Genomic DNA, 26,992 nt, shown 5'->3' with positions numbered 1-26,992 from the left:
TGCACAGTTTCTCCTCCTAGAGCTGTCTCCAGATGAGCAGGGAGCTCTGTGTTGGCAGGGCTTCACACTGCAGTGGTCTCTATTAGCTTTACCCTGCTCTGGAGAGAAATGGGCAACTTTTGCCAGCAGTATACTTTATATTGGGTTTTTAATGAACAAAGTGCACTCCTTGAGAGCCTTGGAGGGATTGATTTCATAGCTTGGGGAAGGAGGGAACATTGCCTGTGTCTGCCCATTTCTAGATAAAACTGGATCTCAGCAGCTTTTCCCTTTTACCTAATTTGAGAATGTTTAAGCTCTTCACGGGATGCAGAGATGTCTGGCAATTGGCTTCCTTGGGCTGCTTAGTTGTATACAGATCCTGCACCAGAAATGAGCTAGTGTGAGATACATGAGAATCCTGGCAGAAAAGTGGCAGGATCAGGATTTAAGGGACCCAGTAGTTTGAGAATGCCATGAACTTCAGTCACGTTTGGGTTAGGTGTTTTAGCTTTTCCTGCATGCCAGGAGAGCTGCTCCTTCAGTCCTTGTGGGGTTTGGAGAACCTGAATTTGAAGGTCACAAGTAGTATTCAAGTGACAGAGCAGGAGTGTGTGATGGAGATCCTGGGAACTGATTCTGGCTTCACTTTTCACTTCTCACCCCTTTGCTGGGGCCTCCATTTCACTAAAGGCTTTGTTAAGGAGAGCATAGCTGATAAACCTGGCAACTTTCTACCCCATACAGGCACTGGGGAGAAATCCCTGTGGCAACACAGATTCCCGGGCTGGATCTGGGCAGCTCCAAGAGGGAAATGCAGAGGTCAGATGCCAGGGCCCTTTGCAGAGATGACCATGCTGCAGAGAATAAGGAGCTAGAAGCTTTTTCAGCACAGAATGTGAACCCCCAGCCGACACTCTACAGGACACATGTGGCAGCTGGTCACAGCTCGGCAGGAGGGGTCCTTGCTGGTTGAACATCCAGCTGAAGCTGGTGCCCGTCAGTAGATGCTGCCGAGCACTGCTGAGAAGTGCAGCGTGGCTGGGCTGGCTGCAGTCAGTCACCACATCTGACCTGGCAGCTCATGGGCATCTCTGCCTGCAGGAGCCAATGCAATGTGCGGCTTTCCCATCATTCAGTGACCTGCTGCAGCTCTCCAGGCAGCTCATGGACCTCTGGTTGTTTTAGTGAGGATCTAGCAGGGGGGGTTATTAATGTTAAATCATGATTTTCCTGTTTGTGAAGCTGCATAAGCCGTGCTGCAGACAGGGCTGGAGCATTTCCTTCCAGCCTCTCCACTCTCCCATCCTCAGCTTTGCGGACTCCCATTTTCCCCAAGGAACCGTTTCTGGGCACGTCACCCACCACGTGTGACCTGTTGCAGACTTGTTCTCTGATACTGTGCTGTTGACTGCTGGTCCTACAAGAAACTTCATACCATTTCCACTTCAAAGTATTTCTCTGACATTCCAGACCCTGCTTTGGTGCTGTTGGGTCCTCCATGCATAAAAACAGGGCTGAGATAAACAGTTGTATTTGAATGTTGTATCTTCTTGATGGATTGACTTGAAAACAGCACAAATGCAGCACTTTTGTTATGTCTGGAAGGTCTGGCCAGCAAAATAAAGACGAGGTTTAAACACTGCATGAGCTTCAGTTTGTTCTGTGCTGTAGGAAGGACAGAAATGGGTGGAGGGCTCATTAGAAGAGGAGGTGCAGCTAAACTGCAGCTCTTCAGCTTCTCAACTTGCCTCTTCTGGCAGTTTACTCAAGCTCTACGGCAGAGGACTAGCATGTGGTCCATTGCTGCATGTGTGGGTTTGATTTCTGAGCTGCAGACACGCATGGATGTGTTTGAACAGCTGAGAAGGAGAGTTTCCTCCTTTCAGACAAAATCCTTTTGCTTTACCCGTAATCAGTGTGTTGCCTCTGGTTTTTTTGTTTGGCTTTTCTCCTTTTTTCTGGAAGGGCTGAGATGAATGCTGCTTTAGCTTTCCTTTCCAGTTCCATGCTCTTTGGCTTCAAAGATGACTCAGAGCTGTCAGGCAGAAGGTGCTTCAGTGGAGATGTTCTTAAGGTTCAAAGTATTTGAAGCTCCTGTTGTGCCTCTGCCAGGGGTTAGAAAGTGGGTGCTGGTAGATGTTAACGTGCTCCACTAAGATTAAAAGTGAGCTCAGCATCAGCTCCCTGGAAGGGAAGAAGTCCTGTAATACAAGCTTGCAGCAATGTAACATCTGCAGGATGATGGAGAAGCTGTCAGAACAAAGCCACTGGGAAGAGGTGGGTTTCGGACATCCCAACCTGCTGATGAGCGTACCTTTGTGTTGCTGAGATCTATCTTGATTCTTGAGGTTGGCAGCATCACATTCTGGCTGTGATCATGCACATTCCCTCTGGTAACTCATTGCCTTTCCGTGTTGCCAGGGTTGCTGTGGAAGTGGTGACCACGATGACTTCGGCTGATGTGATGTGGCAGGATGGCACCGTGGAGACAAACATCCGCTCCAACGAGCTGATTCCCGTCCATCATCTGGACAACAACGAGTTCTGCCCTGGGGACTTTGTGGTGGACAAAAGAGGTATTGGGTGTCAAAACAATCCTCTCCTTGGGGAGCAAACATGCTCTTAAATGCAGAATATTCTTCAGTCTGGATCTCTTAATGTACATTGCAGCCCTTTTTATGGTAGCCTTAGTAGTACTCATTGGAGGTAGGTGCAGGAGCCTAACAAGGGACAGGGGTTCAGCCAACTTAATATATCAGTAGAGAACCATTATTTAAACACCATTATTTAAACTGTTGAACTGTGATAACAGGCGAGATGTGGAAAGAATAAATGCCAAGGAGCAAAGCTGGGATTCTCAGTGTTTCTATAGAGTAGAGGTGGCCACCTTCTTGAAAGCCCTGAGCTCTGTTGCAGAACACGGGGAGAAAGGATCAGCTCACTTTAGGCTGCTTCCTCCGTATGGCTTGTTTGTCATGACCCCCCCATTTTTTCTTGGAGGGGTTGTGGGATCCAGAGGCATCTTGCTTCCCCTTTCTTCACCAGACCAATTGGTGAAACCGATGAGGGTCACAGTACATGTTCAAGGACACTTACAGCTTTCGGCCATGAAATACTGATGGCACACCATCTGCTTTCAGCTCTGTTTCTAGCAGGGATAGTCCCTCAGCAGTAGAGAGCACAAAGCATTGTCAGGTTGGACTCTGGTAGTCTTTGTGTGGTGCTGAAGAGGTACCAAAAGGCCCACGGAGCTGCTGCGAGGGCTGGAGCAGCTCTGCTCTGGAGCCAGGCTGAGAGAGCTGGGCTGGGGCAGCCTGGAGAAGAGAAAGCTCCTGAAGGGGAGACCTGAGAGCAGCTCCAGTGCCTAAAGGGGCTGCAGGGAACCTGGAGAGGGGCTCTGGACAAGGGCCTGTAGGGACAGGCCAAGGGGAATGGCTTGAACCTGCCCAAGGGGAGACTGAGATGAGCTCTTGGGCAGAAGCTCTTCCCTGTGAGGGTGCTGAGGCGCTGGCACAGGGTGCCCAGAGAAGCTGTGGCTGCCCCATCCCTGGTAGTGTTCAAGGCCAGTGGAAGGTGTCCCTGCCTGTGGCAGAGGTTGGAACTAGATGAGCTTTAAGGTCCCTTCTGAGACAAAGCAGTCTGTGATTCTGTGGTTGTATGATTTGAGAGCAGAGCACTAACGGGACAGTGTGTTTTCTCTTGGTGATAGAGCTCAAAAGTGGTCTCGAAGTGGATGTGTTCACCCAGTCCAATCTTATTTTAACATCACTCTGTGCCCCATTAAACTGCAGCTCATTAGCTGAGTACAGTTGTGGCTGTGCAGGAAGAAGTGTTTTTCTTCCTGCCATTCACAAATGGAAGGTTTCAGCCGGGAGAGCTTGGGAGCCGACAGCCTCAGTTGCTGTGCAGAGTCTCTGCTCCTCACTTACCTTGTCTGTTTTCTTCCCTACCGTTGTGACCCAAAGCTCAGAGCTCCCAGGACCCTGGGTTATATGGAGTCGTGCAATCTGGTGACCATATTGGCCGTACCTGTGTGGTGAAGTGGTTCAAGTTGAAATCCAGTGGAGATGATGTGGAGGTAAGTGCAGGAGCCAGTGCTTGTTGGAGCCAGCTAAGAGAAAGCAGCCACAAAACACACAGGCTTCACACATAAACGCATTTAAGCCTGAGAGTCAGCTCTGCAGTGGAGTTTGTCCTTGAGGATGGGAACAGCAATGTGCTTTTGGCCCTGTAAGGCTTAGCTACATATTTATAGATGCCTCCTAGGCAGTGAAGACCAAACAGAGTTTATATCCTGTAACCAGCATCAGGCTGAAGGTTATTGCTGAAGTTTTCAGAGACAGTTGATTTAAGTTCACTATAAGAATTTTTCCTTCCCATGGCTTTGCTAGCTCATGGGAAGAGAATTGACCTATTGCCTGTTGGCCTGCTCACTCTGCTGGGCACTATTGCCTATAGCAGCCTGATGCCTTTTTCTCAGGGCTTGTATGAACACTGTTTTGCAGAGTCCTGATAGACTCTGGTCTAGTTGGGAGATGAGGAGGATTCAAGTCACACAAACGGGGTGGGAGACCACGTTGTCAGAACTGAGCAGGGCCCTTTACATCTAGAAGTGGAACATGAGTCAAGCATGGGGTTGTGCTCCACTTCACCCCTTTCTCATTAGTTGTGAGGCTCCTAGCTCTCTTCCTTCAGGAGAAATCAAAGATGTTTCCTATTAATTGACAAGGCTTTTGGCACTTCCCATTGCCTTGGATCATTTCAGAAGTAAACTCTAACCCTTTGGGCCCCAGCAAACTGCTTTGAGAAATCTGGGTGCTCAGAAGGGGATAAAACGTTGTGCTTGCATGTCTTGTGATCATAGTGATGGAGAACCTGAAGTAAAGGTGAGGATGAGCAGATGAGACAGAGTATCTGCTTCCTTTCACTGTTGCACCTTGACTGATGTGCTGCAGGATGAGGTGACAGGAAGGGGCATCAGCGGCTTCTAGCAGGTTGTTGGACAACTGAAAATTGACCTCATATAGCACAGTACTTTGAAGTGTTGCAGGCATGTCCTGCAGGGCAGTGCAGCATCCTGGGGCTGACATGTTCACATTCTGTCTGTGCTGCAGCTGATCGGGGAGGAGGAGGATGTGAGTGTGTATGATATTGCTGATCACCCAGACTTCCGCTTCCGCACCACTGACATTGTGATCCGCATTGGCAACTCGGATGGAGCCACGGCTAAGGAGGATGAGGTGGGTTCTGGGCACAGTTATGTGACCACACTGTCACCAGCTATTAGTGGAGACACTTGAGAGAGTCAGTCAGAGGGCCTCAGGCCCGCAGGGGTATCCTAAGCTCCTCAGCTTTGTATCGGTGCTCCCTGCTGTCATGAGTAACACACCAGACCTCGAAGTCTGGAGGTGTAACCTTGAAATCCTTTGCTTTTTGGTGACAGAGTCTATAGCAGAGCAAGAACAAAGTGAAGACAAGAAGCAAATATGCCTGAGTGGGTTTAATAAGAGTCTTGCTTAAGGTTTCAGGGTAATCTCTGTTATGAGGATTTTCTGTGGGCTCCTGAGCAAGAGTGAAGGTGGATTTGTTATTAAACCAGTTTCACTTGGCAACAGAAGACTGGGGTTGTGGTTTTCATCTGAGCTGTTATGTGCATGTTAATTCTGTTGAGCTGGTTGATCTCCTGGGGAGGAAGAAGGAACAGTTTATACTGTGGAGGACGCACTCTTTGCTAGGAAAGCAGCATCCTCGGTGTGCAGGGAAGACCTCCAGCTTTTGAGACTGCTGTCCTAAGTAAGAGCTAAAAGGTGCAGTGTGGCTTTTCCTGCAGCCCCAGTTTCAGCAGCATGAAGCACACCGCAGCTTGCTCAGCTGACCTACATAACCTCCTTCCAGTGCAAGGTGCTGCTTGCTGCGCACAGCCCGTGCCAGTGGGGACTTGTCTGTTCCGTTCCAGCGGGGAGAAGCTGCTGGGAGCCCCTGATGCTGGGATCCCACTAGAGGGCAGCCCCATTCCAGGGAAGGTCCTGTTGCCTTCCTGGCACAGCCCTGCAATGGCCCTGGGCCTGCTTAGAAACCAGATCTGCCAGATTGAGTCCTCCTGGTTCCTCCCCTCCTTGGGCAGTGAACACTTGGGAGAGTGTTCCCCTTCTCTATGGCAGTGTTGTGGGATTTCTATGTGATTCTCTTCCCCCTCAGCATGGGGAGCCCAAGACTTCTGCTGGAGGCTGCAGGCATTGCTCTAGGTGCTTATCCAGCTGGGGAATATCTGTTTCTCAAACCTTCTTGCTCTGCACTTCTGGGGGAGGAAAGGGACTGACAAACTGCTCTTGTCTCCATAGCCTTCAGTCGGACAAGTGGCTCGTGTGGATGTCAGCAGTAAAGTGGAAGTGGTGTGGGCTGATAACTCCAAGACTATTATTCTGCCTCAGGTGAGGTCCTGTTCCAGCTTGTGATATCCCTGTAATTGTTGACTGAGTGATAAGTCTTGGGTTTAAATCCTGGGTGCAGATTCACTGAGTAAGGGAATCTTGCTCCATTTATTGCTGCCTTCCGCTATCATAGGATGACTTCCCAGTTCTGTTAGCACAAGAAAATCCTTTGTCAGGAGGACTGGACAACTAACTGGCCATCACTGCTCTTGACTATAGAGGCCAGGAAGGTATGGGCAGGCTGCTGCACCCTTCACACACTGCCCTGCATGTTCCCAGCTCTGAGCACAGCCCTGCTCCTGGCCTCCTGTTGCTCTGCACTTGGGGTTGCAGAGCTCAGGGATCATCAGTTCTGACCTGAGCCCAGGTTCTCTGCATTGCCCAACTAAGGCACTGCTCGAAGATGATAGTTTGTTCTGTCTTGCCTGTGAAATAGCTCCATAGTGGTTTGTTTGGGGTTTTGTGGGGGTTTTTTTTGCTAAAGAGGCTCCTCCAGAATCTGGGCCAGAGCCACAAGTTCTCACCTCAGCTAACCTAGGGATCAGACCTGACTCTCTTCCCAGGGCAGGGAGGGAAAAGGGGTGAGTGCAAGCTTAAAAATAGATACAGCCACACTGCTAATCCATTTAGCCCCATTGATATGTCTTCTGCATTGTTCTAAGCTTTTCTGTTGTACTACCCTGTAATCGTCTTCACTGCTCCAGGTAGTTTCATCCCATGTTTTTTCTCCTTGTTGCCTCAAATGAAGGCAGACAGCCTAAAGCTGAGAGAAGACCTGCATCTGTAGGGTCCTATCTCTGTCACTGTGGCAGAGAACACCACTGCAGAGATGCATTTGGGCGTAGAAAGTACTCGCTCCAGATTCCTTTCTAAAGCAAAGCAGCTCTGCATTAATTACAGTAGAATAGTCAATGCCTGCACTATGGCAGTGGACTGGAGCGTCACAAAGGCTGCTGTGTCCCTTCCCCCTGGTGTCACATGTGCTTGGATCACAGGCACAATCAGAGGGCTGATGTGTGTTCCACAAAGGGCTGTTCTCCCTCCGCAGGGCTGGGGCTCTGCAGCAGCTCCTGCTGTGTCACGCCAGCCCCTTCCATTCTGCTCGGCTGCGTAATTATGGGAGTTGGGGAATGTCAGGAGCATGAGTTATCGGTTGCTAAAACCCGGATTTATCAATGCCTGTCCATGTGCCCAGGGAGGAGCTGGCTGGAAGCTTTCTCTCAGCTCTAAAAATAAAGATAGCATGAATGGCTAATTCCCTTTCTGTCTCAGATTTGGATTAGCTCTGAGGTTTGATGGCTCTTCCTGCCTGCAGTCACTTGTGTTGAACCCAGCTAACCTCTGCTGCCTGCCTGTCTCTGGGTGGCACAGAACAGTGCTGGTTCAGTTCAAGGCTGTGACAAGATGATTGAGTGCCCATGGGCTTTAGCCTCTGGGTCATATCTTGCAAGATTAAGAGGATTCTTGGGCCATCAGTGAAGTGTCAGAAGCTTGTGGATAAAATGTTCCATCCTCACGCAGCCCTGTGAAGCTGTTCTTGCTCCCTGCCTCTGTGTTGGTGCTTGTAGCTGGAGTATGTCTGTAAGGCTCTGCAGGGGGTCTCGTAAGAGACATAGCATGTGCAAAACTAGAAGAGGCGAGGCCACATGGAGCATGGAAGGGTTCAGCTTCCAGCAACAAAGGGGAAGAGAGCATTTTATGTAAGAGCTTATTCAGCAACTTGGGTTAGACTTCATTGTCCCAGTTGAATTTTAAGCAGTAGTGACATACAACAGCCAAAGCAGCATAGCAGGGCTCTGATGGCGAGTAGTGTGTGCCACAGAAGAAGAAAGCTGGTATGGGAATGTTTCCCTGCTTCCAGCATTGTTTCTGTGGGAGGACAGAGTGTGGAGGCAGCCAGACCAGGGCTCTGTGCCAACACAGTTGCTGGTACAGAAGCAGGACCAGAAATGCTAACTCCACTCACAGTACATCTACATGTGGAAACCCTGGGGCATCCAGGTAGCTGTTTGGTGCCTGTGTGCTCTCCCAGGCTGGATCCTGGCCACTGGAATGGCTGCAGCCCACCTAGAACTTGTCTTAGTTTTGCCCTTTGAAAAGTGGAGGGTAGGGTTCTGCTGATCCGTAATCTGTACCAGCCACTGAGCATGTCATTTAGATCAACCACAGGCCACCCTGTAGAGATGGAAGGGGTTGAAACAGCCCAGCCAATCCTAGATGCAAGCTCTGTTTTCATGGGAAGAGCTGACTTGCATGTAAAACCAACTTAACACTCTGTGCTTCAGCCGAACTCTCTTGTAACTCTGCTCTCCTTTAGCACTTATATAACATAGAATCAGAAATTGAGGAGTCAGACTATGACTCTGTTGACGGCAGCACCAGTGGAGCATCCTCAGAGTGGGAGGATGAAAGCGACAGCTGGGAGACAGACAATGGCCTCATGGAAGACGACCACCCAAAAATTGAGGAGTTAGAGCCTGAGGAGCCAGCGGCAGAGGAGGTGAAGAAAGTAGAGGAACAAGTCCAGGGAGCTGTGGCTATGGCTGTTGCAGATCTGGCTGCAGAAAAAGGCGTTAAGGAAAGAGCCCCCAAGAGCTTCCGCGAGCTAAAGGAGGCCATCAAGATCTTGGAGAGCCTGAAGAACATGACTGTGGAGCAGCTGCTGACTGTGTCTCCCACCTCCCCGACTGTGGAGCTGGAAAAACCCACTCGGGAGAAGAAGTTCTTGGATGATATTAAAAAGCTGCAGGAGAATTTGAAGAAAACCCTGGATAACGTGGCTATTGCAGAGGAGGAAAAGATGGAAGCTATGGTGGAAACAGACAAGAAAGAAGAAAAAGCAGAGGCACAGACACCGGTGAGGTCAGAGTGGCCCAGTGAGACACCAGTGCTGTGCCAGCAGAGTGGAGGCAAGCCCGGAGTCACCTTCACCAGTGCCAAGGGAGAAGTTTTCTCTGTGCTGGAGTATGCTCCAGGTGAGTGTGTCAGGTCAGGCCAGTGTGGCAGACTCTCTCCTTGTTGTCTTGCAGTGTTCCCCTCTCCAAAACCTTTGCTTCCAGGCCTTTTGGGTTGGCTATCTTCTCTTCTTCCTAGTCCTTTTCACAGCTCATTAACTAGGGAGGAGAAATCAAAACAACTTCTGTAGCACAATCTGTTCTGGGACATAAACCTGGCTTTTAGATAGCATCTCTAGGCACTACTGCAACATCTCAAGCCACAGGAGTGTGCTTCCCTTTTGCCCATGTTGGTAAGTAACTTTGGAGGGCTGCAGAGAAGAGCTGCTCTCCATTGCAAGTACTTTCTTGAGAGCTGCAGGCTTTGTTCAGGCTTAGTTGCAGGGATGAACTGGTTAAGGAGAGCAGTAACAGCTTGTGCTGGGTGTCCTTGATGGGTGAGAGTCCTTGTTCACTTATGCCAATGTTAATCAGCCAAAAATACAGAGCAGCATCTGTTTGTGTGGAACAGTGGTGACGGCAGAGCCCAAGGTGCTCGGGAGCCAGCCTGCCAGGCCAGAGCTGACAAGAAAAGGTGGCCAAAGTGTTCAGGACCTGCAGGGTGCATAGGTAAAAATGGGGAGCTGTGCTTAGGGTTTGCAGAGAAAGGGTCATTACTCCAGCTGTAGGACAGGGCTCCTGGCTGGGGCACAAGGACCGTGTTGTGTGGGACCATGAGAGCAGGAGATGCAGGCTGTGGCTGCTGTACAGTGTGGGAAAAATCAGATCATGTCCAGGCTGCCTCGTGGCTCAGCACCGAGGCAAGTTTGAGTCTTTTCATCCAGGTGATACACTTACAGACTTGCCTTCACAAGGAGCCCGTGGCAGTTCCCAAAGGCAGGCTCTAATCCTGTTCTCTTCCTTGCCCCACAGATACCCATGCCTTCAAGAAAATGGAGTTCCAGCCCCCAGAAGCAAAGAAGTTCTTTAGCACCGTGCGGAAGGAGATGGCTCTGCTGGCCACCTCCCTGCCTGATGGCATCATGGTGAAGACTTTTGAGGATCGAATGGCAAGTGCCTGCTCTCAAATGCCTGTGTGTTAGTGCTGGGCTCAACATCTACATCACTTTCTTTCTGGAATTCTTTCTGGAATTCCCTGTGTGTCCTTAATCCTTTGCATTAGAGCTGCAGGAATGTGTGCAGCATGTGAAATACAGCTGTAATTACAGTAAAGGGCTGCTTGTGCATTCCTCAAGTCAGGGTGGGAAACAGCCTGGAGCTCCTCATTGTAGGAAGCTTATTTCAGGTGCTTTGCCCCTGTGCCGCCTGTCCTGCTGAGCAGGAAAGGCAGGTGGGCAGCCACAAGGGGCTGGTGTAACCAGTGAGTAGCTTGGGACTTGCTGGCTGCTCCCAAAGCCCTGCTTCAGATCTCTTTGCACACTCTGGTCTCAGGCTGTAGAACAAGTCCACTTCTATGGGGAGAGGTGCCTTGAGATGTGTTGTTTGAGCCGAGTTAATCACATCTCCTCTCTCCTTCTGTGTAAATACAGCCCTGCCAAGGTAAGAGGATGCTTCACTGGCTTCTGTTGCCTCTCTCCACAGGATCTCTTCTCAGCACTTATAAAAGGGCCCACACGCACACCCTATGAAGATGGGCTCTTCCTCTTCGATATCCAGCTCCCCAACATCTACCCTGCTGTCCCTCCTCTCTTCCGCTACCTCTCCCAGTGCAGTGGGAGGCTGAATCCCAACCTGTACGACAATGGCAAAGTGTGTGTCAGCCTCCTGGGGACGTGGATAGGCAAGGTAATGCTTCCATCCACCCATCCGTGGGGAGCAGTGGTTGTGCCAGGAACAAGCCACGTCTTACCAGGCCCAGAGTCCTGGGCTCAGGTGGTGCTTGAGCTCAGGGTGCTTTGGGCTCCGTTTCAGATGTCTGGAGCAGGTAACTGGTGTAGGTTGGCTTCTGCAGGGACTGTATTTGGCTCCTGTCCGTCCTCAATGAGAAGGCTGTGGTCAGACTAGCCAGGCTGTGTCACACTCGGACAGAGCAGAGATGCCAACACCAGCATGGGGTGTTCTCCCGTGGTTTGGCTCTCTGTCCCCCACACTGTGAATGAATCGTGTAGTGTGGCACAAAGTCCAGCTAGAGACTTGGAATAAACAGAGCCAGGGAGATGCTGTGTTGTGAACAGGCAGATCAGCAGGGCATGGGGAAGGGCTGGAACTGGTGTGTGGTGTGTAGGGTCACACTGTTCCATGCAGAACTGGCCTGATGGCGTGTAGTGCTGGCACGAAGTAATGGAGAGATGGGTTGGTACAATGGGACACCAGCACCTTCCTGCTGTGAATGCAGAGAAACTGGGGCCTTGCTTCCTCTGACATTACCACAGAGCAAGCTGCTGGTGCTTGAGCCCTCTAACACATTTGTATGTGTGTTTCAGGGGACAGAAAGGTGGACCAGTAAATCCAGCCTCCTTCAAGTGCTCATCTCCATCCAAGGTAAGGTAAATGCTCCTGCAGAACCTGCGGGACAGGGAAAGGGGGAGGGAGGATCGCAGGCTTATGGGGGTGGGGGGGGCACCCAGCTGAGATCTGCCACCCAGCTGGGTTAGCGCTGCCTTTTGCTCTCACCTTGCTGGATAAAGCAGTGTCCTTATCTCTCCAGTTCAGCAGTCAGAGCAGGTTCAGGCTTTCCTTATGCCCTGAATTCTGGCTGCATCCCAGGTCTCTGACAATGCTTTCCCTTCTTCGCACTGCATCAGCTAAAGCACAGAGCTCTTCTGCTACTTCTTGCGAGCTGGCAGAGGTGAAGCACCGTGTCCTCAGCCAGTTAGCGACGTTAGTTGAGGTTGCTAAACTGGGCTTCATTTGCAGGTCTGTTTTTATCCCACTGAGTCACCTGCCCATCCTACGTTGTACATGTTTTTGCACATGATGCTGGTGTTTATGCTCCTTCTATGTAGAGAATAATGAAGGGTGTGTCTAGACCAGCCCCAGAGCTTCCTGCCATAGGGCTTTGCTGTGTCTGGTTTGGGAACAGACAGACTAAATCAGATCTCTTCCTCAAGGCCACCTTTCTGTATGAGGAGCCCAGGCTTGTGACTTGAGAAACCTTTGACACAGAGCAAGGCAGATGCTGCTCCTCTGAAGTCTCAGGGACCTGAGGGAGAACAACACACAAGAAAAGCCTTTTCTCATTTCCAAAGCTGAGGATCCAGGGTTAGGCAGTCAAAGACTCAATGTTTTACTGGAGCAACGTGGCATTAGTGAAGGACCCTGCTCTCCCCTGCTCCTGCCTGGGCTGGGAGACACTCGTGGTCTCACCTCCAGCAGCTCTAATGCAGTTAGTGGCAGGCTGCCAGCAGCCTGGCGGTGTTGGTGCCATTGCTACACACGTGATTGCATTAGAGCAGCAGCAAGCGGGAGAAAGCCTGGGACGGGTGACCTGTCCCACTGGTTCATGTCTCAGGCTGTGCTGTCTGACGGGACTGTGCTGCGCAGGACAGGACGTGGCCAGCTCAAAGCCTCTTATTGAAGGTTGGCCTTTGTTCTGATTAAGAGGAGGAAGAAACCTAAGGAAAATAGAAAGCTTTGGGTGTGTTTATGGGGTTTTTGCTGGGCGGGGAGGGAAAGGAGATGTGAAACTTTTCCCCTTCTGCCTTTTTGACCTCCTGTGCTGTTGTGTGCCTCTGCATCACACTGGTAGGAGACTGTTCTTGCAAGCTAAGGGTCTTGAATGCCACTCTTGGTAGTATCCAGGATCCCTACTGCCCCAGCAGAAGGCCACAACCCATCCATGTGAGTGCTCCCCTTGTGATCCCTGCCCACTGCACCTTCCAGGTTCTGGTTTTCAGACCTGGCCTCTGCTACCTGCTTGAAGTCAAAGCACGGCTTCTGGCCTGGGGCTGCCTGCATCACTGCGCCTGCGGGTGATGCCTCAGCAGGGTGGTGCTGTGCCCCTTGAACCCCAACCACCTTGGCAGTCCCTTGGCTTGGGATTCAGCGAACATCCCCCCCTTAACCCCTCGGTGCCCCCTTCTCTTGGCAGGTCTCATCCTGGTGAACGAGCCCTACTACAACGAGGCAGGCTTCGACAGCGACCGGGGCCTGCAGGAGGGCTACGAGAACAGTCGCTGCTACAACGAGATGACGCTGATCCGGGTGGTGCAGTCCATGATGCAGCTGCTCCGCAGGCCCGTGGAGGTCTTCGAGCACGAGATCCGGGAGCACTTCCGCTGCCACGGCTGGCGCCTGGTGTCCCGCATCGAGTCCTGGCTGGAGACCAACGAGCTGGTGGAGCGGAGCCACGAACAGGCCAACGGGGCGGATTCTGCCTCCCTTTGCTCTGCAGGCAGCGCCCTGGCCGAGAGCCCGGGGGACAATGCGGGATCGCAGGGGGAATACGGGAGCAGCTCGGAGCAGGGAGCGGCCGCTGAGCTTTCCGACTCGGCGCTGGACGGGAAGGAGGAGCTGGATGAGTCGGAGTTCACAGCCTCGACGCCCAACGCTGCTGATGCCCAACAGTACTCAGACTCGGAGAGCACAGCCCAAGCCAGGGGGGCAGACCTGGCCAGAGACCGAACGGACGAGGGGAAGGCTGCCCAGGACTCTGCCGTGCAGCCCAGTGTGAAACCAAAGAAAAGGAGGAAGAGCTACAGGAGTTTCCTTCCGGAAAAGAGCGGTTACCCTGACATTGGGTTCCCCCTCTTCCCTTTGTCCAAGGGGTTCATTAAAAGCATCCGTGGTGTCTTGCAGCAGTACCGGGCTGCCTTAGCAGGGGCCAATATCCCAGAGTGGACAGAGGACAAATAAACCATCAGGTTAGGGACAGGCAGGTGCAGGGGAGAAGGGAAAGCAGCAGAAAGGAAATAGGCAGATGCTGTCACCAGTAAACTTGCTTCTCCTTCCAGCTTTTCTTCCTCAGCTTGGTTTGTTCCAAAGAAGGTGGTAGGCCTGACTGCTCCTCCCAGGAAAGGTTGTCTAAGCATGAATAACTCTTTGCCCCAGCCCTTCTTCCTTCCCCCCCTCCCATGTACGTGTTCCTTTTGCAAGTTTGACCCTGCAATGGTAAGATTTGAGACCCGCACGGAAGCGGTCATGCAGCCACATTCCCTTCTGCACTTTCATCTTGGGGCACCTTTCCACACAAGGACTCTTCCCACCCATCAGGTTCTTCTGGTGGGCTTCAAGCCAGGAGAAGTGATTGCTGTAGGATCTGGAAGCGAAGGGCAATGCCCTCCCGGTCTCTCCTTTTTTCTCTGCGTTACCGTGGGTTTTACGAAACCTGCCCCAGCTTTCCTGTTCTTAGACATGGGATTGTGTTTGCGTTGAGGTTGTCTGCACCGTACAGAGTTGCCCTGGTCTTGGTTCACAGATAGCTACGAGGCTGTTGCAGTCAGGACTTGCAGGCAGAACCAGAGCTCTGAACTGGCACTTGTGCAGCCCTGGCAGTGCTGCAGGGTTTCCATCCAGTTCTGCAGCTCCTTGTCAGCCTCCTGGAAGCAATTCTCGCCATCCCTGCTTCTTTTTGGCCAGGGTAAGGCAAACTTCCCTTTCCCCCACCGCGCATGCTGCCTGTCTTCTAGAAATACCTGGGGTTCAGGGGTCTGCCCTTGTTACTTGCTTCGGTAGCAGCATCCTTCATTCCCAGCCAATCCAGGCTGTCACACAGCACTGAGCTACCCCTGGGTCTCGGCCTCGCCTGGGCGGCAGCAGCGAGCAGTCCTGGGGCACGTTGTAGATCCTGAAGCTACTCTTGGTGGTGAACCTGGTGTGGGTGCTCCTTCTCCATCAGCTGTAGATGGGTATTGTGGAGCTGTTGGAGCCAGGACCCCCACAAGACAGGAGCTGTGGTGTGGTGACGAGGTCCTGTCATAGCAGCAGCAGTTTGTGCCTGTTCTGTGCTGTTACTCAGCAGCTGGGGCACTGTTATCAGTTCCTTCCCTTGCCAGGGTGGCCTGGGTCCGCTGTGGGCACAGCGCATCCTGTCCCTGATCTCCACGGTCCCTCTCGGGACGGGGCCGGTGAGACAGCCCCTGCTCCAGCAGTGGAGCTGCTGACCCCGAGCACTTTGAAGCAGTGACTTTGCCAGAGTGCCCCGCTCAAGGCACCTTCCTGAAGCCTCTTTTCCTGTGCGCACGCCCTTACCCTCGCTTCTGGAGCTGGGACATCGCTCTCCAGCGCCACTGCATTGCCCAGCGTTGGGGCATTGGAGACGCTCCCACCTGGCATCCCTGCGGAGCACAGCCCGTCAGGGAGAGGCCGCTGGTCCTCCCGCAGCGCCAGGCTTCCCGGAGGAGTGTGGCTGAGCGGATGGCTCTGCCACAAGTGAGGATGGAGCCAAACCCCTCCTTTGCTCTTGCTCGCTGTGGCTCTGGTCCCTTCCCCTTGCCCAGGCCAGGCTCTGGCCTCTTCTCAGTTTGAAGCAGGGCGGTGCAGGTGCCTCTCAGCGCGTTTGCACGGTGCTTCCTGCTCCTTGAACCACCAGAGCCTGCACCCGTTGTCCCAGACCCCCTCCTGTGTCCCTGTGCCTGCTCTTTTCCTGCTGCCCCCATGCTCCGGGCACCACAAAGCCCTTGTGGTGTCCCCATCCTCTGCTGGGTCTTGGGAGGCGCATCCTGCACTTGGTGCTCTGCAGGGAGCAGGGGTGGCTGCGGGGAGCAGCCCTGCAGGTGGATGGGGCTGAGCAGCAGCTCTGGCCCTGGGCGCAGCGGGGCAGACCCTCCCTGGGCTGCAGGGGATGCTCTGGGGCACGGGCAGTGCGAGGCGAGCGTTCACTCCTGGCCACGTTCTGGTGCTAACTGCATGAATCCCTTGAGCGAAGGAAGAGCAGGGGCATCTCCCCCATGGATGGGGTCGCTTGGGGCAGAGGGCTGGGGGCTGCTTGTGCCGGGGGATGAAACCTCTGCGGAGCCCAAATCGCTGTTGGTCATCCACAGACACCGACTTCCTCTGTCCCCTGTGGCTGCCCTGACAGCGCCAGCAGCCAGAGAGGGAGAGAACCCTTTAGGGATGGGGATGGAGCAGCTCCAGGGCTCCCTGCTTTGCCCACCCTTTGCCCTCATCTCCCAGCGAAGGCCGTCCCCTTCGCCCAAGAAATCTCTTTTGTTTCCTCTGATCTGAACCAAGAGCTTTGCACAGGCTCCCTGCGCGGTGCAGTGGCCGTGGGGCAGGGGCCGCTGCCCCCCGGCACTGCCCCACACGAGGCGTGCCCAGAGGTTTACACGTTTTCTAAAGCTTTTGATAATGTGAAGCAGGGGGCAGGGGGCCCAGCCGTGTATTTTGTGTATATGTAATATTTAAGGAGAACACTTTAAAAAGCGAAAACCTGGAGAGAAAAAAAAACCCAGTGGAAAAAAAAACCCAAAAAAAAGCCAAAAAAAGCCAAAGCATGATGCTTATTGTCAGCCTTAACCCGGCTCCGGGCTCTGGGGTCGCGTGCGATGAGAGCGGGCTGGAGCTGCGGCGCGGGGCGGGGGGAAGGAGCGGTTGCAAACCCCCTTTGGAGCCTTGGTTCTGTACAGTACTTAATGAAGACAACAGCCCCGGCCCTGCCCTTGAGGCCATGCTTAGAGGTGTCGTCCCCGTGCAGATGTGGGTGCTTGGTTGCTTACGGTATCTGTATAAAGTGCTGTGTGCCCATTCGGACTTTTTTTACCTGCAGAACTTGTTTTGTTTGGCTAACCCGGGTGTAATAAAGGAGGGAAGATGACTTGCCATTAAATCTGCCTCTGTGAGTACTTCTCAGCGCTGTTCCTTTCTTGCCCTCCCACCCTGTGCTGGGATCCCGCTGGGATGAAGGAGGTGTCCGGAGGGAGCCAGGAGGACCTGGCAGCTCGGGCTGCCCCTGGGCCTCCAGCAGCTCCTGCCCCTCTGCTCTGCTCTCACGAGACCCCGCTTGCAGCGCTGTGCGCGGTGCTGGTGTCCTCAGCATGAGGACATGGAGCTGCTGGAGCAAGCCCAGAGGAGGCCACGGGGATGAGCAGGGGCTGGAGCACCTCCCGTATGGAGACAGGGTGAGAACACTGGGGCTGCTCAGCCTGGAGAAGAGAAGCTGCGTGGAGACCTCAGAGCAGCTTCCAGTGTCTGAAGGGGGCTACAGGGATGCTGGAGAGGGACTCTTCATCAGGGACTGTAGCGATAGAACAAGGGGTGATGGGTTCAAGCTGAAGCAGAGGAAGTTCAGGTTAGATGTAAGGCAGAAGCTCTTCCCTGTGAGGGTGCTGAGGCGCTGGCACAGGTGCCCAGAGAAGCTGTGGCTGCCCCATCCCTGGCAGTGCTCAAGGCCAGGTTGGACACAGGGGCTTGGAGCAAGCTGCTCCCGTGGAAGGGGTCCCTGCCCGTGGCAGGGGTTGGAGCTGGAGGAGCTTTGAGGTCCCTTCAACACAAACCCCTCTGTGGTCCCTGCGGGATTGAGCTCCCGGCTGTCAATCAGCTCCAGCAGGAGGCTGAGCAAGGAGGCACCAGCACACCCCAAACCCTGGAGGGGGGGGGCAGCAGCACCCCATGTCCTGCCTCTGAGGCACCTTCCCTGGGAGCATCTCCGGGGCCCTGGCTCCATGCTGGCTCTGGCTGGAGGGGGCAGTGCTGGGACGGGAGCAGAGGGCACTGAGCAGCTCTGACCACGGCTTTCAGGCCTGGGGTTTCTGCAAACACCGGATCTTTATTGCATCTCCCACAAGAATAAACTCTGCTGCTGCAGGAGCTTTGGGTACAAACATCCTTACAAAAAGTCGAGTTCTTGTATCAAGAGAGCTTGGTCCTGACCCTCCCTGCGGGTGGCGCTGGGGACACGAGCGATGCCACCGTGTGCGTCTGAGCCAGGGAGGGGACGGGGCTGTGCCGGCACAGCCGGGACCTCGTACCGGGGTAGGACACCGAGCACCTGATGGGCACCGAGTACCTGATGGGGCTCATGGCTCAGGTGGGGGACAGCGCTGGTGGCTGTCCCAAGGGGTTAAAGCTAAGCGTGGGGGCAAGCGAGGGGATGAGCACCCGTGGCCCCCGAGAGCTATTGCTATGGGCGGAGGAGGATGTTCCTGAGTGGGAGGAAGGCTCTGCCCCCCCCCCGGCTGGGCCGTGCCTGCAGCTCAGCGCCGGCGTGGGTGAAGGCAGCAGCTCAGGAGCCGCAGACAACGCGGCAGAGGCGGCCGTGGACCTGCCCCTGCACGGGCTCGGAGGCCAGCGCCTCCCCGTCCACCGTCATGATGCCTGCGGCCGTGCGCGGCTCCAGGCGGAAGGCCCGGACGGGGACGTAGCACAGGTGGGGACAGTTCAGGTCCAGGTGGGTCCCTCTGGCCATGGCCAGGAAGATCCTGAGCAGCGCCGCGCGGCCGATGCCGGCCTTCAGGTAGAAGAGGTGGATGCAGCCGTCGTGCAGCCGCGCCGCCGGTGCCATCAGCAGGTTGGTGCCCAGGTGGGACTGGTAAATGGCGTAGACGGTGACAAACTCCTCCTCGGGGACCACGGTCCAGTGCGCCGGCACCGGCTGCCCCAGCGGCACCAGCAGCGAGTCAGGGGGCAGAGCCCCCGGTGCCCCGGTCCCCGCCGGCAGCGGGATGTGGCCGTTGGTGACGGGCTCGGGGGGGTCCCGGGGGGTGCCAAGGGGCAGGTAGGAGAGGCGGCCCTGGTACACCCGCAGCTTGGCCAGGCACTGCAGCGTGCCCAGCGTGAAGCGGGCATTGCCCAGCCAGCGGTACTTCTCGCTGTCGATGTCCACGTCCGAGATGAAGCCCCAGCCGAAGCCCAGGAAGGAGAAGAGGCGCTTGCCCGAGGCCGTGCTCAGCGAGACCAGGTCCATCTGCGTGTGCAGCCCCTTGCACAGGATGAAGGTGCAGTTCGTCAGCAGCTTCTTCTTGGCGACGTGATCATTGCTGCGAGGGACGGAGAAAGGTGAGTTTGGGCTGGACCCATCACCAGCGCTGTATCCATGTGTCAGAACATATCCCAGCTGGGTGACAGTGTCCCTCAGGGACAGCTGCTGGGAGAGGTTGTGCTTGGGGTGGGAAGCATAAACCAGCTCCAAAAGACAGACCCGAGCTGGGGCTGCTGGCTCAGGGTGATCCCAGTCCTGCAGCGGGACCAGCTCTGCCTGGGGTGGATCCTTTAGGGAAAAGCTTTGCCAGACTCAGAGCCTGGAGAGGAGGAAGGATGTGGGGGGATGTGGGGATGCAGCCTGATGCTCACAGGGACCAGCCTGCGGGGAGGTGGGGACCCAGAGGACCCCCCTGTGCTGGGATCAGCTGGGATGGAGCCGTTCCCCCCATCCCGCTCCCCACGGGGCTCACCCTGCGTAGTAGTTGATGGAGGCAGCCAAGGCGTTCCCGGAGCCCCCGGGCAGGATGCACAGCGGCTTCTTCATGGCCTCATCCCAGTCCGGCCGCTCCATGAGCCCATTCACCACCTACAGGATGGAGGCAGCTTGAGGCAGGGACCCGGCAGGCCCGGGGGGGCCGCACTGTCATGGTGAGCCTGCCCCTCTCCAGGCACGGTGCCAGCCCCCCTTTGCTGTTCCCTGCCTGTCTCAAAGCTCAGCTCCGGCCCCAGGCACCCCGTTGTGCCCAGCGCGGGCAGGGGATGCCCCGTGGTGCCCCTCACCTCGTACAAGAGCCCGTCCCCGGACATCACCACCAGCGCGTCCCACTGCGACAGGTCCTCGTCCCGCACCTTCTCGTGTGCGTGGTGGGGTCTCTCTGCGGGGGCAAGCAGAGAGAGCCGAGCGTCACCGCCATGCCCCTGCCCTGCCCCTGCCAGCCCCAGTGTCCCCAGGCAGGGCTGCGGGAGGTGAGGCAGCACCAACCCAGCCGTGTTCATCCCAACTGGGCGATGCTGGGGGTACGAGCCCCTCGGAGGAGCCCGTCCCAGTGCAGCAGCACCCAGGAAGGGGCCCGGGGCAGGAGGAGGGGACTCACCCGTGATGAAGACGCTGGCAGCGACATCGGCCTCGGCCAGCATGGGCTGCACCACGGCCTGGAAGTCCTCGAGAGCACGGCCAGCCCCGCTCTGGGGGTTCAGCAGCACCAGCGCGCGGCAGGGCCGGGGCAGCACCCCATAGCTGTCACCTGCGGGGAGGGACGGGGCTCAGGGGGCTTTGTGAGCACAGCCCCACAGCGGGAGGAGCTGCTCCCCATCCCCGAGCTCCGTGGGCCCTGAGGACATGGGAGGTGAGCAGGGATGGAGAGGAGATGGAGAGGAGATGGAGACCCAGGGTCCTGCAGGGACTCGTCCTGTGCTCTCCCACAGGAGAAGTTCAGGTTAGGAATAAGGAAGAAGTTCCTCCTGTGAGGGTGCTGAGGCGCTGGAATGGGCTGTCCAGAGATGTGGTGACTGCTCCATCCCTGGCAGTTCCAGCCCTAACTGTTCTATGATTCCATGTTTGATGCCCAGGCTGGAGCCCCGCAGCACCCAGTGGTGCCAGGGCTCTGCAGTACGGAGCATCCCTGAGCATCCCGGCGCTGGCTCCGCTTTCAGACACACCAGGGAAAGAAAGGTGGAAGCAAAGGGGAGGTTTAAAACCCACCCCCGGCTGAGCTTCCCCTGCTGAGCCCCACGGCTCAGTCCCTCAGTGTGCAAGGAGCCAAGCAAGGGGGGATGAGGGCCATAGATCCCCATTCCCAACATTCTCCCTGATGGAGTGGGGCCAGGACAGCCCCCTGCACTGTCAGACAGACACTTCTGCTTCCTCTGCTCCCCATGGGGCCCAGGTTTAGTGTGAGGGCTGTAATTACCAGCCTGGCAGGGCTCCACATCCCTCTGCCCCCCCCCAGGCCCAGTGCTCCCTGTGAGGGAGGACCCCTGGGTGCTGCTTGGGCACCACAAGCAGGGCTCCGTGCCTGGAGCTCCTGCAGTGCCTCTGGACCCCGCGGGCCCTGCGGGATGAAGCAAAGCTGGGGGTGACCCCACCAGCTCTGGGCCCCCGATGCCATGATCGGGTCCCCAGGGGGGTGGTGGGTGCCTGCCCAGGGCTGCGCCTGCTGACTCAGCACAGATCGCGGCTCCGTCAGGAGCTGACTCAGGAAAACAGGCACTTCCCAGCACCACCTAACCCAGACAGAGCCGGCCAGCCTGGGGGGGCTGGGGCTGTCCTCCTGCCCCCCCCATCCACACAATGGGGTGATGTGAGCTGTTGGAACAACGAGAAGCTGAGCCCGCCCCCGCTGCCCACCCCAGGCATGAGGGCAGGGAGAGGGGAGCCTGGGGACAAGGATTTGGCAGCGGTGCCCCCTCCCGTGGGGGACACCCAGCATCACAGCGGGGCTCCGCAGCGGCTGGCAGAGCTGCACACGCTGCCCTGTGCCATCCCCTCCCCATGCCCATCCAGCCCTGGGAGCACGGGGAGCACCGCGCATTCAGCACCATGAGGCTGACGGCTCTGGCCCCAGGAATGACCCGGTGAGGCCGTCACCCTGCAGGAAACCTCCTTGTCCCCACAGGAGCCGGCTGCTCAGGACCTGCCACCGAGGTCCCAACAATGCTCTGCCCATGAGAGCCCCTTCAGCCAGGGCTGAGCCTGGGCGCAGGCGCTGGCCCAGGGCTGGGGGGAGCATCAGCTGCCCCCCACCTTCCCCGGCCCCTTATCAGTGGGTGCCAGACAGGAGGGACCTGCTGCCCTCAGGACAGCAGCGGGGCAGAGGAGGCCCCAGCTCGGGGCAGGGATAATGGGCAGTGACCCAGGGCTGGGCTGGACACAGTCGCTCCTCTCCGCTCACCACCAGCACTAAACCCCCTTGGATCAAGCAGCAGAGCCCCCAGGCAGGGACTGGGCTCCAGCCCCGGCTGATGGAGGCAGGTGATGGGGGATTTTCTCCCTCTTTCTCCCCCGGCAACCCTGGAGGATGCAGTTGGAGCATGAGGCACTTCAGGAACCTCGCCGCAGTTCTGAAACCCACACCGTCTCTAACCAGCCACATCATTCCTGAGCTGCACACACGGGTCTGGCCTGAAAATCCTGCCTGGACCTGTGGTGTTGCCCCTGGGCAGGGGGTTACAGCTGGGATCCCAGGATCTGCTCCTTGGCTGGGTGGGGAAAGGCATCAGGGACCCAGAGGGATGCCACAACTCCCTCCCAAGGAACAGACTGCTGGCAGCAGGGTGTGAGAAGGGCCTGGGCCGTGGTCCTGGTGCGGGATCAGTGACGCCGGCAGCACCAGGCAGAGGGGGTGAGTGCTGGTTCAGAGGCAGAGCCCAGCAGCGTGATGCTCGGGGTGGGACACATGGCAGCAGCATCCCCCTTCTGCTGCCCGACACGGGCATCCCGGCATCCCGGCAGAGCTCAGCCACTTCCCGGCCCCGTGCGGCTGCCTCCAGCCTCGAAGGCTGCGGTTGAGGCTGAGCAGACGTTGAGTCAGCAGGAGGAAGGGGCTTGAGCTGCTGCCAGTGCACGCTCTGCTCTGCCCCTCTGCCCACATCCCCACATGTGCCACGTGTCCCCACTGCGCCCAGCGGGGACCACGGCTCCACCACCAACAGCTCCGCCGCATCCCTGCATCCTTCTGGAGGCTCTCTGGGCACAAGGAACAAGGCTGCTGGGGACGGGGAGCCCTGCCCTGGTGTGAGGCCGGGTCAGTGTCACCTCTGCAGGGCAAAGGGGTCCCCCAAAACACATCCTGCACCCGGCGCCAGCAGCTCTACGGCAGCTTCCTGCCCCAGCCAGGGCTGGATTTCCCCAGCAGGACACAATCCCGGGGAGGGTTTGCAGGTGGGACCCTGGGTTAGAAACTGCTGAGGGAGGGGGTTTCCCCCTTGGGGTGAAGTAAGGAGGGGGAAGCTTCACTCGTGCCGAGGGGGATGCTGGAGCTGACCCCAGGACGGGCTCCCCGAGTCCCCTCACTGCAGGGGCAGGGGGGCAGGATTGGTGCGCACGGACTCACCCGCAGCTTCCCCAGCTCGGCCTTATCTGTCCCGCACAGGCCGCGCTGGGGCAGCGCAGGGTGTGGTGAGAGGCATTTTTAGCTCGCCCCGACCTGGGGGAGGAGGTTTTGCAAATCCTTTTGGAGCCCTCAGCTCCGCACCGCCTCCTCCCGTCCTCCTTCCCCGGGCTCCCCCGAGGCTCCTGCCCCAGCACCTCCCTCACGCTGCCTGCGAGGGATTCCAAGCGCTTGGAGGCTCCCAGCTGCAGAGTTCAGGCTGGAATCGGAGCCGGGTACTGGTTTTGCCCCGGCCCCGTTGTCCTGCGTTTTTGTTATTCTGCGTCAAAAGTAGCAGAAAGTCGCTTTGCAGCTGCAGGTCATGTAAAAAAGCTGCATTTTCAGAGCCGAGCAGGGAAGCGCTGGGCTAAATGGGATCTGACAGCATGGATCCCCCTAACCACATGCCTCTGCCTTCCCAAGTCTGAGCAGAGCGACTGGGCAGCTAAAAAATGAAGTAGTGCATATAATTGAATCCCTGCTCAGATGTTCCAACACACGCCAGCCCTGCCCTGACAGCCAGAGCTGGGGACCTGGGCCCCAAACCGGCATCTCCCCTTGAAGCTGGTGGCGGCTCCTGGGAGGCTGAGGGTGCTCTGGGACCCCCGGGGATCTCGGGGGGATTCACCTGCCGGGGCCTGGCTCCTGTCCCGCCTGCGTCAGCACCTTTGGCTCCTTTGGTTTTCTTGCTTAATTCTGCCCTTTGGAGCTTTGAACTGAACGGGGGGGGGGGGGGGGGAAAGGGGGGAACGTGCAAAGGGCCCCCGTGGGGCCACCACGGCCCTGCTGCCCCTTCGATTGAAGGGTGAAAGGGGGTTAAGGCACCCCCGGGGCTGTCCCCGTGTCCCCACCCTCCGATCCAGGTGACTCCTCGGGTACGCGGATCCCCCCTCCCCATCCCTTCGGAGCTCCCGGGCACCGGGGCTCCCGGGGCTGCCGTTGCTCGCCTGGTCGGGCCCTGCGACGGAGCGGGGCCGGGGCCGGGTCCGTGTCCGTGTCCGCGTCCCCCCGCTCCCCGCCCGCGGCACTCACCGTCCTGCACGGGCACGGCGGGCACCGAGAGCTCCCGGATGCGGCGGCTCCAGGCCTGGGCGATGCGCAGGTTGCCCTCGGCGTCGGGTCCCCGGTAGACGCGGAAGGTCCGCTCCAGGCGCTGGCGGGCGGGCGAGCCCCAGCGCGGGCCGCGGAACGGGTAACAGACGAGCGAGAAGCAGGCGGCGGCGGCGGCGGCGGGGAAGGCGGCGGAGCTCACGCAATCGGCCAAGCGGAGCGCGGCGTCGGGGCCGGCCGAGCCCCCGGAGGAGCCTCCGGGCCGCCGCACCTGCAGCTCCCGGGCCGTCAGCACCAGCGAGCAGGAGGCGGCTCCGGGACCCGGCCCCGCACCGAAAACACCCTGAAGTAGCACCGGGCCCCCCCCGGGCTCCGGCGGAGCGCGGCGGCCGGCGGCCATCGGCGCTGGAGCGGGGAACGGGACGCGCCGGGGAGCGCCGCCCGCCGCTGCTCGCTGCTGACGCCCGCCGCGCCGCACGGCTATGGCAGGCGGGGCGGCCCCATTCATAAAGTGCAGCCCACCCCCCGGCACCGCTCCTCCCGGCGGCGGGGACCGGCCCCGGCGCTGCCCCGAGCTCCACGCACGCCCGTCCGCCTGCCTCAGTTTCCCCAGGCGCCGCCCCGGGCGGCGGGGAGGTGTCACCGGAATGTCCGGCTGGAGCAAGGGATGTGCGAAGGCAAAGCGATGCCGGGGTGGCTCTGCCCTGGGGCGGGGGGGGGTGTCCGGTATGGTGCTGCCGTGCTCCCGGGGCTGGCGCGGCACCGACCACACGGTTCTCCACCGGGAGAGCAGCAGATCGTGCCCAGCAGCGCAGCGATCGCCGCGGGCAGGGGTCCTGCCCCGGTCCCTCGACCCCACGCTGCATGAACGGCGTTTAGCAACATCTCTCCAGCCGGGACAGGGTGAGAGGAGCAGAGCGGGGAAATCAAGGCACAGTGGAGGACAGCGGCACAGCTGAGGGGGTCACCTCTGGCAGGGAGGATGGAGCGGGATGATGCCACTGGTGAACTGCCATCAGGTATCCGTGAGGGTCGGAGGGTGCCGTGGGCACCGTGGAGGGAGATGGGCTGCGCTGTGAACCCACCGCGGGCACAGAGCGCTGGGGACAGAGCCCAGGGACCTGCCTGGAGGGTGCTGGCAAGGCTGGGGGCCGCCCGGAGCCAGCAAAACTCACTGACAACAGATTTGATGGTGACAGGACTGACCTCACCCTCCCGAGGGGCTGCCGGGCTCCAGGGGGTCTGGCCCAGCTCAATAATGGAGTCTTTTTGTTGCCAGCCACCTCCCCCTGGATGTAGCTCTGCTCCACATGCTCCAGCTGGTGCTTTGCTTGCAGGAGGCCCTCAGAGCTGAGCCTCTGCAGAGAAGCGGGTGATGAGCACTCGGACAAGCCCATTGGGAATGGTAAGGAAGGCAGAGAGGTGCCGAGTCCCTTCCTCCCCTGGGCCTTCCGCACCCCCTGCTCACCCCCACGCTTTGTGGCCGTGCTCATGGTTTCACACACCATGTGCTGCTGGGCTGGCCGCAGCCTGAGACCCCATAGCCTTGAGCTCCTCACACTCGCAGCAGTTTAATTAACAGCGAGGCCTCAGCCCTGCCTAATCCTGCCGGAGCTGGCCACAGACTGCAGGGAGGGCATGGGATGACAGAGTCAGGTCTTGCTTGTGACCTGAACAGAGCTGAGACGCCATCGTCTGGAACACGGTGCTTCCCAAAAAGACTTCCTGGGTGCTGCGGGTTCAAAGAGATGCTTGGAGGAGAGGTGGGACGAACCCTGCTCCCAGCCTGCTGCTGGTGGATGCTTTCAGCTGGGGCACTGCAGCAGCCACGGCTGATCTGAGGTGAGGTTCGGGCACAGTCCAGTGTTTGTAAACAGCTCCGAGGCCTTGGGCAAGGTGTCACGGGAGGAAATAGCCGGCTGCTGGGTGTGCAGCGCCCTGACCTGCCCCTCTCCCTTCTCGGTGACTAGCGTGCTCCTGATTTCCGCTCAGGAAGGCACGAGACGCAGTGGGAGGATGTGAGAGCAGAGCAGTCACGCTGCTCCCCGCAGGTGCGCGGGGTGATGGGGCAGCTTCGGGCTCTGTCCTCACCACGCCACATCCATCCATGGCCCTGTGCTGCCCGGGTCCCCTTACCCTGCCTGAGCTTTACATAGGGCTCTGCTGGCCACGGCTGTGAGCTGGGAAAGCGGCTGAGAATGGCTTCCCAATGAGTTGTTGAAGCCATAGGAAGGTTTAGGGCAGTGCTGCCCATGGTGGGGATGCAGGGAATGAGGGGGCTGCAGCCAGGTTTTCCTCCGATGGAGAATGGGACCGGCACAAACTCAACCTCCATGTTGAGCTTTCAGCTCTCTCAATGCTGGTCCATGGGGACTCCATGTGAGCCCATCCCCATGCTGTGCCACGCTGGGTGGATGCTTTGTACCACGGACACCCCAGAGCCCACCACCAGCCCCACGTGGGTCCCTCTGCTCTGCTTCCACAGCCACGCGCTGATTCAGCTCCATCCCACGTGCACACCACTTGCTTGCCTCCAGATGCGATGTCTCATACGGAAGCGGGATCACTTCCTTCGCCCTCAGTGCTGATAAACAGTCGTCTGGGCCTATCTTAATTACAGGCGCTTTAACAAGCTCCTTTGACCCAAGCAGCAGCCTGAAGGGTGCTCAGCAGTCTGCAGGTCAGGTTT

At 57.4% G+C, this 26,992-nt stretch overlaps 3 protein-coding genes across 7 annotated transcripts in view; 2 read left to right on the top strand and 1 right to left on the bottom strand.

The window, feature by feature from the left end:
* Positions 1-17,072, top strand: part of UBE2O (ubiquitin conjugating enzyme E2 O) — a 65,296-nt gene extending 48,224 nt beyond the window's left edge. Inside the window, exons 10-19 of one of the 2 annotated variants that reach the window (XM_065693224.1) lie at positions 2,404-2,558; positions 3,948-4,060; positions 5,097-5,222; positions 6,324-6,413; positions 8,731-9,388; positions 10,280-10,416; positions 10,949-11,152; positions 11,791-11,848; positions 13,056-13,147; positions 13,398-13,514. In XM_065693224.1, coding sequence (XP_065549296.1) covers positions 2,404-2,558; positions 3,948-4,060; positions 5,097-5,222; positions 6,324-6,413; positions 8,731-9,388; positions 10,280-10,416; positions 10,949-11,152; positions 11,791-11,848; positions 13,056-13,147; positions 13,398-13,412 — 1,648 coding nt within the window. In that variant the 3' untranslated portion in view covers positions 13,413-13,514. Of the gene's footprint in view, positions 1-2,403; positions 2,559-3,947; positions 4,061-5,096; positions 5,223-6,323; positions 6,414-8,730; positions 9,389-10,279; positions 10,417-10,948; positions 11,153-11,790; positions 11,849-13,055; positions 13,148-13,397 lie in introns of both variants that reach the window. The other variant, XM_065693223.1, reaches the window with a different exon arrangement.
* Positions 17,073-17,991: 919 nt separating this feature from the next.
* SPHK1 (sphingosine kinase 1) lies at positions 17,992-24,942 on the bottom strand. The gene is made up of 5 exons (XM_065694019.1): positions 24,286-24,942; positions 20,260-20,409; positions 19,946-20,040; positions 19,636-19,751; positions 17,992-19,221 (listed from the first exon to the last, which is right to left on the bottom strand). Exons 1-5 carry the CDS (start codon positions 24,809-24,811, stop codon positions 18,468-18,470), a joined length of 1,641 nt encoding a protein of 546 aa, XP_065550091.1. The 5' UTR covers positions 24,812-24,942; the 3' UTR covers positions 17,992-18,467.
* Positions 22,181-26,992, top strand: part of PRPSAP1 (phosphoribosyl pyrophosphate synthetase associated protein 1) — a 35,442-nt gene continuing 30,630 nt past the window's right edge. For 2 of the 4 annotated variants that reach the window (XM_065694014.1, XM_065694013.1), the window contains exons 1-4: positions 24,269-25,322; positions 25,641-25,708; positions 25,982-26,145; positions 26,789-26,983. Coding sequence is in view for 1 of the 4 variants with exons in the window: in XM_065694018.1 (XP_065550090.1) it covers positions 22,196-22,367 (172 nt within the window). In the remaining 3 variants the exon portion in view is untranslated. Of the gene's footprint in view, positions 22,368-24,268; positions 25,323-25,640; positions 25,709-25,981; positions 26,146-26,788; positions 26,984-26,992 lie in introns of those variants that run through there. The other 2 variants (XM_065694015.1, XM_065694018.1) reach the window with 2 other exon arrangements.

Source organism: Lathamus discolor, chromosome 13 (assembly GCF_037157495.1).
Source record: "Lathamus discolor isolate bLatDis1 chromosome 13, bLatDis1.hap1, whole genome shotgun sequence".
NCBI classification, from domain to species: Eukaryota; Metazoa; Chordata; class Aves; order Psittaciformes; family Psittacidae; genus Lathamus; species Lathamus discolor.
The sequence above is the reverse complement of the archived record's forward strand: the minus strand, read 5'-3'. Positions and strand labels throughout refer to the sequence as shown.

Bases quoted from the DNA above. Each gene is read 5' to 3' on its own strand.
- SPHK1 (XM_065694019.1), bottom strand. From the start codon at position 24,811: ATGAATGGGGCCGCCCCGCCTGCCATAGCCGTGCGGCGCGGCGGGCGT. The intron at 20,041-20,259 runs GTGAGTCCCCTC...TTGCCCCCGCAG, and splicing joins TGCCAGCGTCTTCATCACGG to AGAGACCCCACCACGCACAC. The intron at 19,752-19,945 runs GTGAGGGGCACC...TCCATCCTGTAG, and splicing joins GGGACGGGCTCTTGTACGAG to GTGGTGAATGGGCTCATGGA.